Source organism: Brassica oleracea, unplaced genomic scaffold (genome assembly GCF_000695525.1).
Source record: "Brassica oleracea var. oleracea cultivar TO1000 unplaced genomic scaffold, BOL UnpScaffold01051, whole genome shotgun sequence".
In the NCBI taxonomy this organism is placed as follows: domain Eukaryota; kingdom Viridiplantae; phylum Streptophyta; class Magnoliopsida; order Brassicales; family Brassicaceae; genus Brassica; species Brassica oleracea.
The window spans coordinates 3,674-21,079 of NW_013617621.1; the positions used below are offsets into that span (position 1 = coordinate 3,674).

Here is a 17,406-nt window from a genome sequence, read left to right on the forward strand (position 1 = left end):
AATGAAATCATAAACGTTAAACAAAAAGAGGGTCGATGCTAATGATATACCGTAATCATCAAAAAGGAAATCTATTACTATGTGCGTAGTAAATATGAATGCTAGGTTTGTCGCTTGGCATTTCTAAAAAAATTATGAATTTATTTTTCATTAGATTGCTTCTTTATTCATTAATTGGTCTAGTTTTATGTGATCAAGAGCAGATGTACTTGTTATGTATTGCATATATACCATGAATAGATCAAAGCTTAATAATTGGTGAATATTATCATAAGCTAGCATTTTATATGCGATTACTAACACGCAGAATTTTTTTTATGAGTTTCGGTTTTGAATATTTTCAGTTATCTAGTTCGTGCCTGTATTTCAGGATTGTTGGTGATCAACAACCTACAATTTACCGTAATCATCAAAAAGGAAATCTATTACTATGTGCGTAGTAAATATGAATGCTAGGTTTGTCGCTTGGCATTTCTAAAAAAATTATGAATTTATTTTTCATTAGATTGCTTCTTTATTCATTAATTGGTCTAGTTTTATGTGATCAAGAGCAGATGTACTTGTTATGTATTGCATATATACCATGAATAGATCAAAGCTTAATAATTGGTGAATATTATCATAAGCTAGCATTTTATATGCGATTACTAACACGCAGAATTTTTTTTATGAGTTTCGGTTTTGAATTTTAGATTTACAATTAAAATATATCAAAATATTGATATTATTATTTAAAATAAAATACAACATCATATTTTAATTATTATATTAAAAATTATATTTTAGAAAATATAAATAAAAAATATATAAAATTACACAAAATAAAATTATTTAAAAGTTTGAAACTACTAAGAAATTTTTCTTATATAAATTATTTTATTTTTAAAAAAACTTGAATAGCAAAAGTTTTCCTATATAAATATTATAAATTGTACAAAAATAAAAATACTCAAAATTTTGAAAATAATTATATATTTTTAAATTATTTATATTTTCTTAAAGATGAATGGCTATTTTTATTTTTCAGGATTAATACAATATATTGTATGAATAAATTATACATATTATTTTTTTCTAATTTTTAGTTATTTTTAATGTAACTAATAATTATTAAAAATATTCAATTATTTTATTTATAGAAATTAATCACTAATTTTAAAAATTAATTAATATTATTTATAAAATATATAAATTTATTTTAGAGATATGAAACACAAATAAATTATTTCATATTACTATTCAAATGATATCTAAAGTACAAAAATTGTATGATAATTCATCTTTATGAAAATATTATTTATTAATTATTAATTAATTAAAATGTAGTAGTTTCTTCAAAAAAAATCAAAATTCGTTTTTTTCATAAAAGCTAACAAAAGTTGGTTTTTAGTTTTCTTCATAAATTGGTTAAACTTTTAAAAAACTAGTTTCCCTAAATTTTTGTGAATTTATTTGTTGAAAAGCTTGATTGACAAATAAAATGGTTTTTACAAAAATAAAAACTAAAAACTAAAACTTAATCGGAGGAAAAATGGTTTTTGAGAAAACAAAAACCAAAAACTAGTCTGAAAACTGAAAACAGACCAACTAATGTCAACAGTGAGATGATTCCATTAACGATATCTTACGTATGCAAACACAGACCAACTAATTAATAAGTGTAAAAACTAGTAAATTTTCCATAACGTTTTAATACGAAAACATATATCTATATTGTCCGATAGTAATTTGGACAATTTACTAGTAAATGTTCCACAATTTTTCAAACTTACACATGCATGGTCAGATGAAATATATTCATATGTTAGCATTTTATATAAGAAAATCCCACCATTTTCTTATAATCGTGCGAGTATAGAGTATATATATGCATAATACTCTATAATGTATCGAACCGCCATTTTCTTATAATCGTGCGAGTATTACATTTCTGGACGGATAATTGAAAGATCAAGTACTTGCTTAAAACAAGTCTAGTAACAAGCCAAAATTTGCGATGCTTAGAGCATGTGCAATGGTGATAGTGTCTCAAGAGTCCTTAGGATTAGAATAATATATTTTTTTTTTGAATTCTTAAGGATCATAATCAGAAATATGTGTGCAATGGTGATACTCGATTTGGAATCCTTAGGAATAAATAAATAATTTTTTTTTTTAAAGTAAAATTAAAATTTTTATCTATTATTCATGATTCAATAAAAAGATACAAGACTTATTAATATTCATCACCAAATTTGTTCCAAATATGCTCAATTAGATCTGTTTGCACTGATTCAGCTCTCTAGGTGTTGTTCCCACCTCTGCTTGCATTGATTCAGCTCTCTAGGTGTTGTTCCCACCAGTTGCGGGCAGTTGTTGCAGTAGTCGACAATCCTCTTCCAGAAGCGACCAGCTTTCTGGTCATTGCTCACCAGCGCATCCTTACTGGTGTTAAGCCAAGCACCAATAAGGATTTTTTCCTCCCTCGGGGACCATTTCCTCCCCTCTTTAGCACTAGTGTCGACAGCAGAGTTGAGAGGAGACTCGAGAACTGACTCATCAGGACCTTGGGTACCGAACCAATAAGGTTCGGGTGATTCAAGGTCCACTGTAGTCTAAGATTGACTAAAGCTGAGGTTTACATAACTAGTTTGCTTATCCATGTTTAGAGATTGCTCTGTGTTACTCTAATAGCAACACAGATAGTTAAATAGGCGAGATTAAACTAACAAACATTAAAAGCCAATTAAAACCGAGCAGTGAGGAAGGTAGAAAGCTAACTACTTGCATTAAACACCAATCAAATCACGGTAACAGCCATTTAAAACAATCAAATCTATGGCGGTAGGAAGATAGAAACCAAACTAAATAGGTTCTACTTAACTAGCAATTACCACCAATGCAGAGAAACCTAACAACTAGCTTCTACTAAACTAGAACCAATTTATGAGGTATACAAATACAAATACAAATACACTACTATACGCTTATAGTTATTAGAAAAGAGACTAGGCAGTTGTGGTATCGTACCTAAAGAGAGACTCGAGCTTCTCGACACTCTCGTTTACATCTTTGAAGCTCTTCATGCATAAACATTAGATCAAATTGTCATAAGTTTTACAAAATATCATGAAGAACAAACAAAAACCCAAGAGAGATACGTACCATTGACAAACATAAGCGCCAAACCTAGAAAAACCAATACGGAGACCATTACACAAACTTCCAATGCATAGCCATTTGTAGACTCTTTGTTCTTCTTGAGCTCACAGACGGTCTTCTGTAGCTTAAGCAGCTTCTGATCACACTCGAAACCTTGCTCCTTAAGCAGCCTGAGTTCTCTCTGGACCTCAAACACCTCCTCTGTGACTGCCACATCCCACCATTTCCATATGTGGCAGCCCCCATCATCTCTATTCTCGCACGTGTAGTACAACCTCCCTGGATCTTTTCGCGTGTAAGATGTTGCAATAGCAGCCTCACTGCCACAGTAACATCTCGTTGGGATGCCATCATCAGCCTCAGGTGGGTTGCGAACCGGCTCGCCAACAGAGAAACTACTCTGTCCTTCATCCGCGTAAAGAGCAGCCTCTGCTTCAAGAAGGTACGTCATGTCGAACTCATCTGACGAAGACGGCTGGCTGTACGAATAGTCTTGTCCCATGATTGGTTAAACCTGAAAGAAAACCAAGATTTTTAGTAACGAAGATGATATAAACAACAACAACCACAGATCTTTAGAAACGAGCACGGATTGAACAAACCGTAAGCAAACATGAATCACATATAAACCGTAAGCTAACACAAATAAGAACATCAAAGAAGATTGTAATTGAACGAGAATATCCGCAAATCGTTTCAAAACAAAATAGATTGAAAACCCTAAATCGAGTGAAAACCCCAAATCGATTGAAACCCTAATTTTAAAAGACAAATCGATTGAATCTTCACAACCTAACCCTAATTTGAGGAGAAAACAACAAAGAAAACAAAATCTCGACGCATAAATCTACAAAATCACCCTACGATTTACCTTCTTCTCGGGATGGATCGAATCGCCTTTGATATCGCCTTCACTCGAGACGTTTCTTTTTTCCTCGCCTTTGGTCGAAAATGAATAATTTTTTTTTGATACGTACGAATGACAAAGCCGACGGGCGAACCAAAACGTGCCACGTCTCTAAGGATCAACTCCGTTAAATCCTTATTTACGGATTGATCCTTGGATTATTTCGGTTAAATAATATTTCTTTATTCCGATAACCATCGGATTAGGCGCTAAGGATCCATTAAGGATCAGCGTTGCGGCTGGTCTTAGAGCATCTTGAAAAGACACTTTATAATTTCAAATATGAAGTTTGTTGCTTTCGAAAAAGGAACTTCAAAACTTCAAATTTGAAGTTTCATAGTTTTATTTGTATTTTAGTCACTACAATTACACATCACATTTATAATTCACAAATATTTTCTTTTTTATTGTTTTAATCCTTATAAAAATTATATCTCATAAATATTTTAAGTTTTGTTTACAAAATTTAAGTTTACACATAAAATTAAATAAAACTTTAAAATAAGATTTAAAATATAAAACTAGATTTAGATAACAAAAATATAAAAAAAAAACTTAACAAATTTTTTTTAAAAAAAATTACATGAAGACATAACTATTACACAAATTTAAATATTACAACAACACTAATAGTCAGGTAAGCTTGATCCGGAACCTTCAAATTTTCTAAATATTTTCCAATTATTTTTTGTATAACTGAAGATGGTTGTTGTTGTTGATGATGTCTTTTCGTACAATTCTTTCTTGTTCGTATGAATATACTCACGAGTAGTAATATCATCGATAAAAGTTAGTTTTTAGCAATATTTTATGTTTCTCTTTTATTTTTTTGTTATGATCTAATGTATTTGCAAGTATTAATATCATCCGATTTTAACAATTTTTTATCTCTAATCTACAAATTAAAAATAAGGAGAGCCATTTTTACTTCGAAATGCACTAGTAGATCATATATGCATTACGAAAATTACTTTATGGAATAATATGGTATTTTGCTTGAAGTTTAATATTAACTAAGTTATTTTGTTTAAAATTTTATATTTTAATATAATATTTTTTTAATTAATATTGTTGTAATATGTTTATATATGTGCTAATTATTTACTAAGTTTTATGAATTCAAATTAGTTATGACAAATATAAAAACTATATTATAAAATACAAATAGTTTTTAAGTTGAGTTTGAAGTTTTGGTTTTAGAGAATAACGTATTTAAACTTTAAATATAGAGTTTTAGAAATTTCAAAATAGAATTACTTCGCGGCCATGCTCTTAGACGGACAAGTGAGATAACAAGTATAGCTAAAATAGCAAGTACTTGCCCCGTGTCCACCTTAGTCGGAGCGTTACATGCAAAGTCCTAAAACTCGTATAAAACCTGAATAAACAAAAGGTACGGCTCTCGATAGCATTGTTAGAAACACAATTAATACGATTTAACCAATAGGCCACAGCTTGTCCAGTTATATCAATCTACTAACTTTGTTAGAGCATGATTATCCGGGATTCTTGGTGGGTTTCTTGGTGCGTAGACCCCCACAAAATTCTTAAGGATCGGTTACAAAAACTATTAATTAAGAATCGGCTTAGTGAGTTTCTTACACTGTTCGCGAGCCCCACTGACTCGTGGCGGCCCGCGATTAGTTTGCTTTTAATTTTTTTTTTTTTTTTTTGGGTTTCTTAAGAATAATTATGGTTTTACATTGCATGGACGGCGATACTACGTATCCAATGCGTTGACAAAAACACGGTAAATTTAAATAGACTGGTGTAAGAAAAAGCACGAACCTGCAAGAATAAGCCATATTACGTACATAGTCGTCATTAGTAGGCCGTAGGTGTGGCACATAATTATTTTTCCTTTAAGCATAAAATGGAAACAACTCCACATTGACCAAAAAATAACTGGTCAGCGAACAACTTTTGAAGGTCTCTCAAATTATATCACGGGTAGTATATTTTTATTCATGGCAAATTAAAATAAACTAAGACAATTATTATTATTATTATTATTATTATTATTATTATTATTATTATTATTACTACTGTGCCATTGACGCGGCTAGTCTAATAGTTTAAGAACTACGTGGTGGTCATTTTTATAAATTGTCGGCATTTTCTCCTCGTTTGAATGGGAAATGAGCCAATGGCGCACCGGAACAACGGATAGATGTAGTAATATATTTTGAGAATGCATTCGTCTCCTTAGTTAGACTTTTAAATGTTGAAATTTACCAACTTCCTTTAAAGTTAAGCCACGAGGTGCCCGCCATCACGACTTCGAGCCCCGGCCACAGCGGATTTAACATCCCTTCCGCTGGGGCGCTGGACCCCCTACGGGGGATAGTTGGGACTGTGGCTGCCCAGATACCAGAGTTATCAAAAAAAAAAAAAAAAGTTAAGCCACGAGCTTATAAATTCTATGTATAAAACCTGCATATATATATATATATATATATATATATATATATATATATATGTATTGTTTTTATATTAAAATTGGAAAATGGTCAAATCAAGTTGGATTCTGAAGAAATGGCTATTTTTGGTGGACGACTTTTGTATGCAAGATTTGATATTTATTGGACTCTAAATGGAATAAAATAATTAGTGGTTTCCCCATTATGATAACATAATCCCATAAATATGAATATGAATGCTAGGTTTGGTTTCCAAAACAAGGAAATGAAGTATTATGAACCTATTACATTTTCATTAGACTGCTCTTTTTTATTGATCGCAGTGTAATCTTATGCGATCAAGATCTGATGTTATCTTCTTCTTTTTTTTGTCAACGATCTGATGTTATTTCACGCATATTAAAAGTAATAAATAGATTATTTTATTTATCATTTTTTGGTTTTTCCAATAAGTTTTAATATTCATTTTTACATTAACTATACTCCATAACATTAATCTTTCAGATACAATAACAAAATACTAAAACATCAATCATTCGTATATGGAGGGATTGTTATTAAAAACTGTAACTAGTAAAAAAAAATTTGTTAACTAAAAAAAAAAAACTGTAACTAGTAAATTTTATTTATTGTTTTAATAACATAATAAAAACCTATATTTAATCATCCGATAGACTTCTTTTTTGCAAGTAGTAAATTTGTCATAATTTTCCAGGATTATATGTGCATGCTTTTATGTTAAAAAAATATGTGCATGCTTTTTTTGGGTCAAAATTATGTGCATGCTCAGATGGAATTATTCTAATTGAACTGGTAGTAGCACGTAGCACGTAGCACTTTTTGTGACTCATAAATGCAAGAAAATTCCCCTATCCCACCATTATAGCAAGTGGTGTAATATTTTTTTATCAATTGAGTTTAGTGAAACAATTTCGCACGAAGAAACAAAGAGAAAAAGTACATGTAGTAACTACTACTCCGTTTCATTTGTTTGTTTTTTTAATTTATTTATTCTGAGAACCACTCCGTTTCATTTGTTTCGTTATTCTTTATCGTATTATCGTTCTTGTTACAAGACTAATTAAACATTTTTTTTTCTCTAAGAAATATGGATGATGAACGATCATAGCCAAGTCCTAAAAGCCGCCTAGTAACATAAATAAACAAGGGAAATTGGGCTCTATAGCCATGAAAAAAACATTAATTAGCTAGATGGCTATTTTCCCTAATACACCTATACATGGTGTGGTTTTTATATAATATTGTCATTTTATCCTTCTATCCTACCGGCAAAACTTGCAAACAAAAACAGTTTACATTATTAATTAATAACAATAAAAGTAATTTGTGGCCTTCCAACATTCACGTACCTTTTGCAAATTATTTTTTATTTGGTAAATCCATAATAACTTTAGGAAGAAGAAGTCTATTTTTGCAAAGGCTTTAGCGGTGATGGACGGGAAGCATCAGAGATTCGAAAATCTACATATGCGACGAGCAATTCTAGGCACGGTGCCAATATGACTGAACTCTTGCCGACTTCCCATGTACGTTTTGCGGAAGATACTTTTAACTACTGTAAGTCACGGTTGCAATACTGTTCCATTCCATTTGACAATATTATTTTAGCATGTTTCATTCCACTTATTTGACAATACTATTTTAGCATGTTCCGTTCCATTCCACTTGACAATTACTAAAGAGTGTTCTATTTTGTTTAAAAATATAGTTTGTAATTTTTTTAAGTTAATATTTGGGTTTAGAGTATATGGGTTTAGGGTTTAATGATTAGGGTTTAGGTTTTAGTATTTAGAAGGTGAGTGGTTATAGTTGGGGTCAGCATTTACTTATTCTATGGAATCAGAGACATTTCATAATTTCATCAAAATATACTATGCTATTTATTTTGTTCCATTCTATTTGAGTTTAGGGTTTATATATGGGTTTATAGTTTAGTGATTAGAGTTTATATTTGGATTGATGGCTTATATTAGGGTTTAGGGTTTAGGGTTTAGGGTTCATAATTTCATCAATATATACTATGCTAATTATTTTGCTCCATTCTATTTGGGTTTAGGGTTTATATGTGGGTTTATGGTTTAGTGATTAGGGTTTAGAGTTTATATTTGAGTTTATGGTTTATATTTGGGTTTAAGGTTTATTGATAAGGGTTTTAGATTTAGTATTTAGTATTTAGGGGTTGGGATGGAGCTGGGATAAATTTTAGTATATAGAGGTTAGAGTCATATACTACTTGAGTGGTATGGAATACACTCTTTATTAATTTTTTATTTATTTATACGAGGTAAAGAAGTGTTTGACGTAGCTAATTTACGTGAGGTGAAAATAATGGTGCTTTACTCTTATCCATAACACCAAGTGACAACGTCATGCATTCTCTATTTCTTTCACCGGAAACTTGCTAATGAAGAGGATATAACCGGGAAAAATATGAGACAAAAGCTAGTTACTTAATAACGTCCAAATCAATGCTATTTTCTTAATTTTCATTCAAAATCTGGCAATTGAGCAAATTCTCCCAATAAACAAATAGGTACGGCTCGGCTCTGGATATCATAGTTACAACTTACGACACACATGGAACTTTCTCTCTCTAAAACATTGTTCCAAATCCCTAGCTTTCAAAGTGACCGCGTTCTCTGTAATTTTCTGGCGTCATTTGCGGCGTCGTCTATCATCCACCGGTGCTCTAACAAGATCCAACCCGATGGGGAAGAGAAAAGGTCCCAAAAAGGCTTCTCCTCCAAAAAAACCCCATTAGGTGTGCAAGTCACATAATCTAAAGTCCCAGACTCAAGTTCTTCTAAAGATTCTCAAAACTCAAAGGAGGCTTCTACCTCTTTCACTACAGCTTCTGTGAGTTCACTCCAGGATCCGATTTCAGAACCAGCGGCTGGATCTGAAAACACAAATATTGTGGCCGCATCTCCAATGTCCATAGAATCCTCTAGTGATTCTCAGACCCCAAAGGAAGACGCGCCACCACTCATCACGACTTCTGCGAGCAAGCTCCAGGACCCACCTTCAGAACCCACGACAAGATCTGGAAAAAACAACACTATGGATGCAGTGAACTCTGTGAAGGTCATTCTGATGACTAACCCAGAAGAGTTTCAAACTTGTGATGGAAAGGAGGAAGGTGAGATCTCTCTCCCGATAGATCCAAAAGCGTTCCAGAATCTCAAGTCGCTACGCCTGATAAAACAGGTGATGTTGTGCCTCAACCGGCGAACAATACAAACAACCAAATCTCGGGTAAGCAAGATCAGTGGACTGGTTTATTCAAAAGGACCACGAAGAAACTTCAGAAGCGGGGAGAAAGTTTCATGCTTCCATCTGGAGAGTCTTGTGTTACTATACCAAACTCTGTCATTGAAAAAAATAGAAAATCTTGGGATAGTTTCATCATTGGCCAGTTTTACTCTGATCCACCTTCACAAGGTACCATTCAGAAGATAGTAAATGGCATATGGAGCAAACAATTTAGAGACATCACAGTCTCTAAAATGGAAGGGTTCGCATTCCTTCTCAGGATCCCGAATGCATCTACACGCGCTTATGTTCTAAAGCAGTGTCTCTGGCAGATAGAAGGTCAGACAATGTTTGTAGCAAAGTGGGAGCCTGGTGTCGTTCCTACAAAGCCAGAATTGACTTCCGCCCCCATTTGGTTAGAGTTAAGAGATGTTCCCCTACAATTCTTTAATGAGGAGGCCCTTGAACACATCGCAAGTCAAGTGGGTGATCCAAAGTTCCTTCACCCCCAAACTGCAAACAAATTAAACCTGGAAGTGGCAAAGGTTTTTACTATCATTGATCCTAGAGTGCCACTGCCAGAAGCTGTCAATGCGAGATTTGAATCAGGCGAGATTAGGCGTATACGGGTGTCAAGCCCATGGATGCCACCTGTGTGCTCTTTCTGCAAAGAAGTTGGTCATCCCCAAAAGCGCTGCAAGAAAGCTCCCATCACTTGTAAGATCTGCAAGTCGACGGGTCACTTACAAGCTGACTATACACGCGCAAAAGGCAAAACAGGGGCAAAGCACACTGATGACAATGCGCCTCCAAAGTCTCCCATTCATGCTCGGAAACCTCCTTATGCGGCAACTCACAGAAATCCTCCCCACTTATCTTTAAAGAAGTCTAAAGCCACCTTTTCAAAGATGGAACTGGGCGGAACTAGCCTCCCTGCAGGAATTCGCGCCAGTGCTTCAAAAGGCGCTCATCCTCCTGATCTAGGGAGTCCAGAAACCTCACCAGTAGAGTCAGATTCTTCGGACATTGACTCTCCCCAGTCGCCGCTTAGTGCAGATTCGGGCTTTCAGGAATTTATTTCTCGGCGTCAGAAGAAGAAGGATAGGGGCAGGGGCCCCAAAAACAAGTAATTTTTATGTATACAGACTTTTTTGGCTGGAATGTACGTGGCTTAAATATGGTCAGCCACCGTACTGGTTTTAAAAAATGGTTCAAGCAGCATAGACCATCTTTTGGATGTCTCTTGGAGACTCATGTACAGCGAAATAAGCAAAATAAGTTTGTTAACTCTCTTTTTCCCGGTTGGGGTTATGAAGCCAATTATGAATTCTCTGACCTTGGAAAGATTTGGATCCTCTGGCATCCCTCTATTCAAGTCACAATTATTCACAAATCTCTTCAGATGGTGACATGCCTCCTCAACCTTCCGGATTTTATAACTCCAATTATTGTTACATGTGTCTACGCCTCTACAGATGAAGCTATCAGGACAACTCTTTGGTTGGATATCGTTGATATCTCAAACTCCTCAGCCACTGATGGAAAAGCTTGGATGCTAATTGGTGATTTCAACCAAGTTCTAAAACCTGAAGAACACTCTCGCCCTCCTACTTTGAATGTGGATAGGAAGACTAGGGAGTTCCAGGAGTGCCTAGCCGATGCATCTCTCTCTGATCTCAGCTTCACTGGACCAACTTTTTCCTGGTGGAACAATCAAAAATCAAACCCCATCGGGAAAAAGCTGGACCGTATTTTGGTAAATGATCAGTGGCTTGTTCAGTTTCCTTCATCCCTGGGCATCTTTGGTCCTGTGGAATTCTCTGATCACGCCTCCATGTCTGTGATCCTCAAGACCCCTCAGCTGAAGCACCGTATGCCTTTCAGATTCTATAACTTCTTGCTCCTGGACGAAGAATTTCTGCCTATGGTCGCATGGTTCTGGTTTTCTACCAACGTTGTTGGGTCAGACATGCTGAGAGTCTCAAAGAAGCTTAAGACGCTAAAGAACCCTATCAGATCTTTCAACAAAGATAACTACTCAAACCTTGAGAAGCGTATAGAGGAAGCAAGGTCTGATCTTGGCAAAATCCAACTTGATCTTCTAAACTCTCCAACAGTTACCTTAGCTTCCCTGGAAGCTGAAGCTCAACGAAAACTAGGGATTCTTATTAAAGCAGAGCAAGTGTTTCTCTTCCAGAGAACAAATATTTCGTGGTTGCGGGATGGTGACTGTGGCTCTCATTACTTTCACAAGGTTATGGCTACACGTCGCTCGCAAAACCATATTCATATTCGCTACACGTGGCTCCTCTGGTGAACGGTTTGAGACTCGACAAGCGATCCATGATCACTGTCTCTCTCACTTCTCAGAGTTTCTCGGTATCCCTGGCTCTCCGCCATTGTTTGATCCCCAAGATTTATTTGTTCTGCTCGACTTCCAATGCTCTGAATCTCAGAAACTCAGGCTTCAGGAAGAGTTTACGACTGAGGACATCAAAGAGGCTTTCTTCAGCCTACCTAGAAATAAATCTTGCGGACCAGATGGCTACTCTTCTGAATTTTTCATAGGATGTTGGGCAATAATTGGACCGGAGGTTGTCTCAGCGGTAAAAGAGTTCTTCAGGGAAGGGAAGTTATTGAAGCAGTGGAACTCTACAACGCTGGTGCTTATCCCAAAGATCAGGAACGCCTCAAAGATAGGAGACTTTAGGCCGATATCCTGCCTCAATACACTTTACAAGGTTATTTCTCGGCTTCTTACTAGTCGTCTGAAGGAGGCATTACAGCAGGTTATCTCTCACGCGCAATCAGCATTTATGCCGGGTAGGCTCCTAGCAGAAAATGTCCTGCTAGCAACAGAACTTGTTCAAGGGTACAAAAAATCCAATATCTCTCCTCGTGCTATGCTCAAAGTCGATCTTCGCAAAGCTTTCGACACTGTAAGATGGGACTTTGTCATTGCCACACTCCAAGCTCTGGGCATGCCGGTAAAATTTGTAAACTGGATCTCAGAGTGCATCACAACAACATCTTTCACAATTTGCATAAATGGAGAGTCCGGTGGTTATTTCAAAAGCATGAGAGGATTGAGACAGGGAGACCCACTCTCTCCTTATCTCTTTGTCTTGGGCATGGAAGTGTTCTCTAGACTACTCAAATCTAGATATGATTCTGGCTACATCAGGTACCACCCCAATGCCGAACCAATAGACATCTCTCACCTGATGTTTGCGGACGATGTGATGGTCTTTTACGATGGCAGTAGCTCCTCACTTCATGGTATCTCAGAAACTCTTGATGACTTTGCTAGTTGGTCTGGTCTTGAAATAAATCAGAGCAAGTCAGAGCTCTTCACTGCGGGGTTAGATCAGCAGGAAGCAAATACTACTATGAGATATGGTTTTCCTATGGGCTCCTTCCTAATCCGCTATTTAGGACTTCCATTAATGCACAGAAAGCTGAAAGTGTCGGAATATTCGTTGCTTCTTGATAAAATCTCGGGATCCTTCAATGCTTGGTCAGCAAGAAACCTCTCTTTTGCAGGAAGACTGGTTCTTATCAAGTCGGTTATCTCTGGCATTGTTGTCTTTTGGATAACAACATTCATCCTTCCTAAAGGCTGTATTTAAAAGATAGAGTCTCTCTGCTCCATATATCTCTGGTCTGGTCAGATTGAGGGCCCGGCCTTCGCCAAAGTATCATGGGCAACTTGTTGTCTTCCCAAAAGAGAGGGTGGACTGGGTCTGCGTCGTTTTGAGACCTGGAACAAAACTCTATGCCTCCGACTGATCTGGCTTCTGTTTGCGGAGGGGGGTTCTTTGTGGGTGGCTTGGCACAAGCACCATCATCTTAGTCGCTCAAACTTTTGGTCTTTGGATGAACAAGCTCAAGACTCCTGGCACTGGAAGTCTCTGTTGAAACTAAGACTCCTTGCTCGTCCTTTTATCATCTGCACCATACGAAATGGAGCCACCGCCAGTTTCTGGTTCGATCAGTGGACTCCGTTAGGACCGTTAATAGACACCATTGGAGTAAATGGACCTCACGCTTTGAGAGTTCCTCTACATGCTACTGTCTCAGAAGCAACCCGAGATGGACTATGGCTTCTGCCAGCTCCTAGATCGAACGTGGTGGTTTCACTACATGCTTACCTGACCACAATGAATGTTCCTTCTCATGACCAAGGATCGGATCTCTATTCTTGGACAATAGAAGGACTGAAACTTCAACATTTCTCCTCCTCTAAAACTTGGAGTGTAATAAGAGAAAGGCAACCTGCCCGTCCATGGTTTCAGGCGGTTTGGTTTAATGGCACACTCCTAAGCATGCCTTCAACATGTGGGTCGCTGTTCAGGACATATTACCAACTCGTACCAGACTAGCGTCTTGGGGAATGCTAATTCCAACCTCCTGCTGCTTATGCTCGGTCTCAGATGAAACAAGAGATCATCTCTTTGTAGACTGTCCTTATATCAAGATTCTATGGGGCTTGATGCTTAGAAAAATCTCTGGATCATTGATCTCTTTCACTTCTTGGACGCAGTTACTTGGTTGGTCATCCTCAGACTCCACAACCTCACCGCGAACTCTAAGAAGCATCGCTGTCCAAGCCACCATATACCACACTTGGACTGAAAGAAACAACAGGGTCTACAGGAGTCAGACGCTATCCGCCTCTGATCTTTTCTGGCTCGTTGACAGAACGATAAGAAACACAATCTCTGCTCGTAAGACCAGAAAGGAATTCAAGAACCTCATGGTCCTTTGGTTGATATAGCCAAGTGCCTTTGTTTTTCTCTCTATTTTTGCTAGCATGTTTTTTCTCTGTTTTTGCCTTGCTAGCAAAGTCTAGTTTATAAACTCTTTTGTAAGCTTTATTCATATATATATGATATTCACAGTTAAGCAAAAAAAATTACGCACACATTAATACTACTTAACCAATTAAACTCGTCCAGTTATATCTATCTATCGACTCTGTTGCATTGCATGGACGGCGATACTACGTAGCTCAACCACATATCCTATGAGTTGAAAAAACACGGTGAATCTAAAAGTAAACTGTTGTAAGAAAAAAGCACGAACCTGTCATTGTCATGTCACACGTTTTTGTTGTTCTTTTTTTAAATTAAAAATAATTTGAAGTCAAAAGAAAACGTACCACTATAAATACTGTTCCAAGCTCTTCATTTCATCATTTCAAAATCATAACAAAAAGAAACCAAAACACAAAAAAAAACAAAACAAAAAGATGGTCCTCTTTGCTTTAACTTCATCTTCTTCTTCTTCAAAGCTGAAACAACATTCACACCGGAGCTTCTCTGAGTCTCTAATGGAAGATAGCATCGAAGACGCTGAAGCCATCATTCACCAATGGATTTCGCCAGACTCTTCTTCTTCTTCTTCCTCTTCTTTCTGCTGCACCTTCTCGCTTTTCTCCAACAAAAACAGAGAAGAAGCTAAACAATTCATGGGAGCTGTCACGACCTTACACTCCGCAATGGTCAAGCTCATCTCCGCAAATCCAGCATCAACGAAGCTTATCAGAGCAGAGAGTCTACTAAAGACCTCCATGAACCATCTATCCAAAGAGTTCTACAGAATCCTAAAATCAAACCGACGCTACCTCGATCCAGAATCCGTCTCTGCTCGCTCTCGAAACTCTTCAAGAAACGCCTCAAAAGAAGATGATGATGCAGAAGCCATGGCGGATTTGAAGATGATCGCCGACTGCATGACGTCATCAGGATACGGCAAAGAATGCTTCACGATATACAAAAAGATCCGTAAGTCGATCATCGTCGAAGCTTTGGAACAGCTCGGTTTCGAGAATCTAACTCTCTCGCAGGTTCAGAAACTCGAGTGGCAGAGTACGGAGAAGAAGACCAGAGTATGGTTACGAGCGGTGAGAAAAGCCGTTACGACTCTGTTTTTCGGCGAACGGATCCTCTCCGATCACGTCTTCTCTTCCTCAGCCGCGATTCGTGAATCGTCATTCGCTGAAATCACTCTGCAAAGTGCTTTAGCTCTGTTCTCTTTCCCGGGGAACGTGGCGAAATCTCGGAAAACGCCTGAGAAGATCTTCCTCACTCTCGACGTTTACCAGTCGATCGTCGAGCTTATGCCGAGAATCGAAGAAGTTTTCAGTTATGATTCGACGTCTTCCGTCAAATCGCAGATCGCCGGAACCCTAGCGAACCTCGAGGAAGCGGTGGTGTCGATGATCGACGAGTTCGAGTCGTCGATTTCCAACGAATCTTCGAAATCGGTTATCTCCAACGGCGGAATCCACCAGCTTACAAGATACGTAATGAACTACATCGTCTTCCTCGCCGATTACAGCGATACGCTCGCTAACATCATCCCCGAAACGTCGTCGTTCGCTTCACCAGAAGAAGATGAATCCACGTCATCATCATCATTATCATCCCCGCTTGCGAAACGAATCTCGTGGCTGATTCTCTTCCTACTCTGCAAAATCGACGCGAAGTCTCGTCTCTACAGCGACGTGGCTCTCTCGTACCTCTTCTTAATCAACAATCTCCACTACGTCGTGGTTAAGGTCCGTACGTCGAATCTCAAGGAGGTTTTGAGCGAGGGTTGGCTGGAGAAGCACGAAGGGAAGTTGAAGAAACACGTCGCGAAATTCGAGGAGATCGTTTGGGGAGAGCTGATGACGTCACTTGCGACGGCGGACGAGGAAGAAGCGGAGGAGTTCGTTAGACGGTTTAGTGACCGGTTCGAGGAAGTGTATAAGAGGCAAACCGGTTGGGTTGTACCGGATTCGAAACTGAGAGATGAAATTAAAGTCTCGGCTGCTATGACGCTTATACCTGCTTACACGGAGTTTTACAAAAGGTATCGGGTCGGGTTGCGGAAGAATGTCGGGGTTGCCCCTGAAGATATTGGGAATTATATCTCGGATCTGTATTTTGGGTCGGGTGAATCAGGGTGCGTTTCTTCTGTTCATTCTTCGGTTTCGTATGTTTGATATTAGCCATGTTCGAAAATTGTTAGGCGTTATTCGTACGTTTAGATTGGATCTAGTGAGTTGGAAAAAAATCAAAGTATATTCAGAGATTAACCGAAGATTTATTTTGTGTTATTTTAAAATTAAATATTATTAGATGTAGTAATATTTCGAGTATGTAAGCATTGTCTAGTGGTTTGTTGGCATTTATTTTTTTGGCAGTCTTGGTTCGAATACAAAGAGGCCCGTTTTTGTTAATATTTCATTTATCATTCATGAGTATCAAATTATAAAAATATCTCTATCTTTTTCATCTCCTCTGTTCTAAAATAGCCGCTTTTCATTCTTTTCCTGATTCTTAGGAAAATCATTTTCTAATATATATACCTAGTTATGATGGATTTCGAGTTTAGCATATGATTTTGAACTCGCAATCAAGAAATTTTTCTTGAAGTGATGTTCACAAAACAGAAATATAACCTTATATTTGTATGAGAAGATGTTTCTGAAACCAACAACATCACAAAGTTAGATGAGTTACGATGGCACCTCCCGCAACTCAAGTTCGAAAACACCTGCAGACTGTAGCATCGATGGATGAACACTCACTGTTTTCTTCAAAGTTCTATGCAGGTGGAATGTGACTTTCTTTTTCTTTCCACATGTTAACTGAACTGATGTACGAACAATCATAA

General features: G+C 37.0%; 3 protein-coding genes across 3 annotated transcripts; 2 read left to right on the plus strand and 1 right to left on the minus strand.

Annotated features, from left to right (window-relative positions):
* Positions 1 to 2,273: 2,273 nt before the first annotated feature.
* On the minus strand, positions 2,274 to 3,643 carry LOC106320752. Its single transcript, XM_013759116.1, has 2 exons — positions 3,145 to 3,643; positions 2,274 to 2,587 (listed from the first exon to the last, which is right to left on the minus strand). Exons 1-2 carry the CDS (start codon positions 3,641 to 3,643, stop codon positions 2,274 to 2,276), a joined length of 813 nt encoding a protein of 270 aa, XP_013614570.1.
* A 5,777-nt stretch (positions 3,644 to 9,420) lies between these two features.
* Positions 9,421 to 14,518, plus strand: LOC106320753. Its single transcript, XM_013759117.1, has 6 exons — positions 9,421 to 9,628; positions 9,697 to 10,867; positions 10,927 to 11,925; positions 11,996 to 13,292; positions 13,413 to 14,111; positions 14,285 to 14,518. The coding sequence occupies exons 1-6, from the start codon at positions 9,421 to 9,423 to the stop codon at positions 14,516 to 14,518; spliced, it is 4,608 nt and encodes a 1,535-aa protein (XP_013614571.1).
* A 426-nt stretch (positions 14,519 to 14,944) lies between these two features.
* On the plus strand, positions 14,945 to 16,948 carry LOC106320754 (exocyst complex component EXO70A1). The gene has a single exon (XM_013759118.1). It carries the CDS (start codon positions 14,993 to 14,995, stop codon positions 16,730 to 16,732), a length of 1,740 nt encoding a protein of 579 aa, XP_013614572.1. The 5' UTR covers positions 14,945 to 14,992; the 3' UTR covers positions 16,733 to 16,948.
* Positions 16,949 to 17,406: the final 458 nt, after the last annotated feature.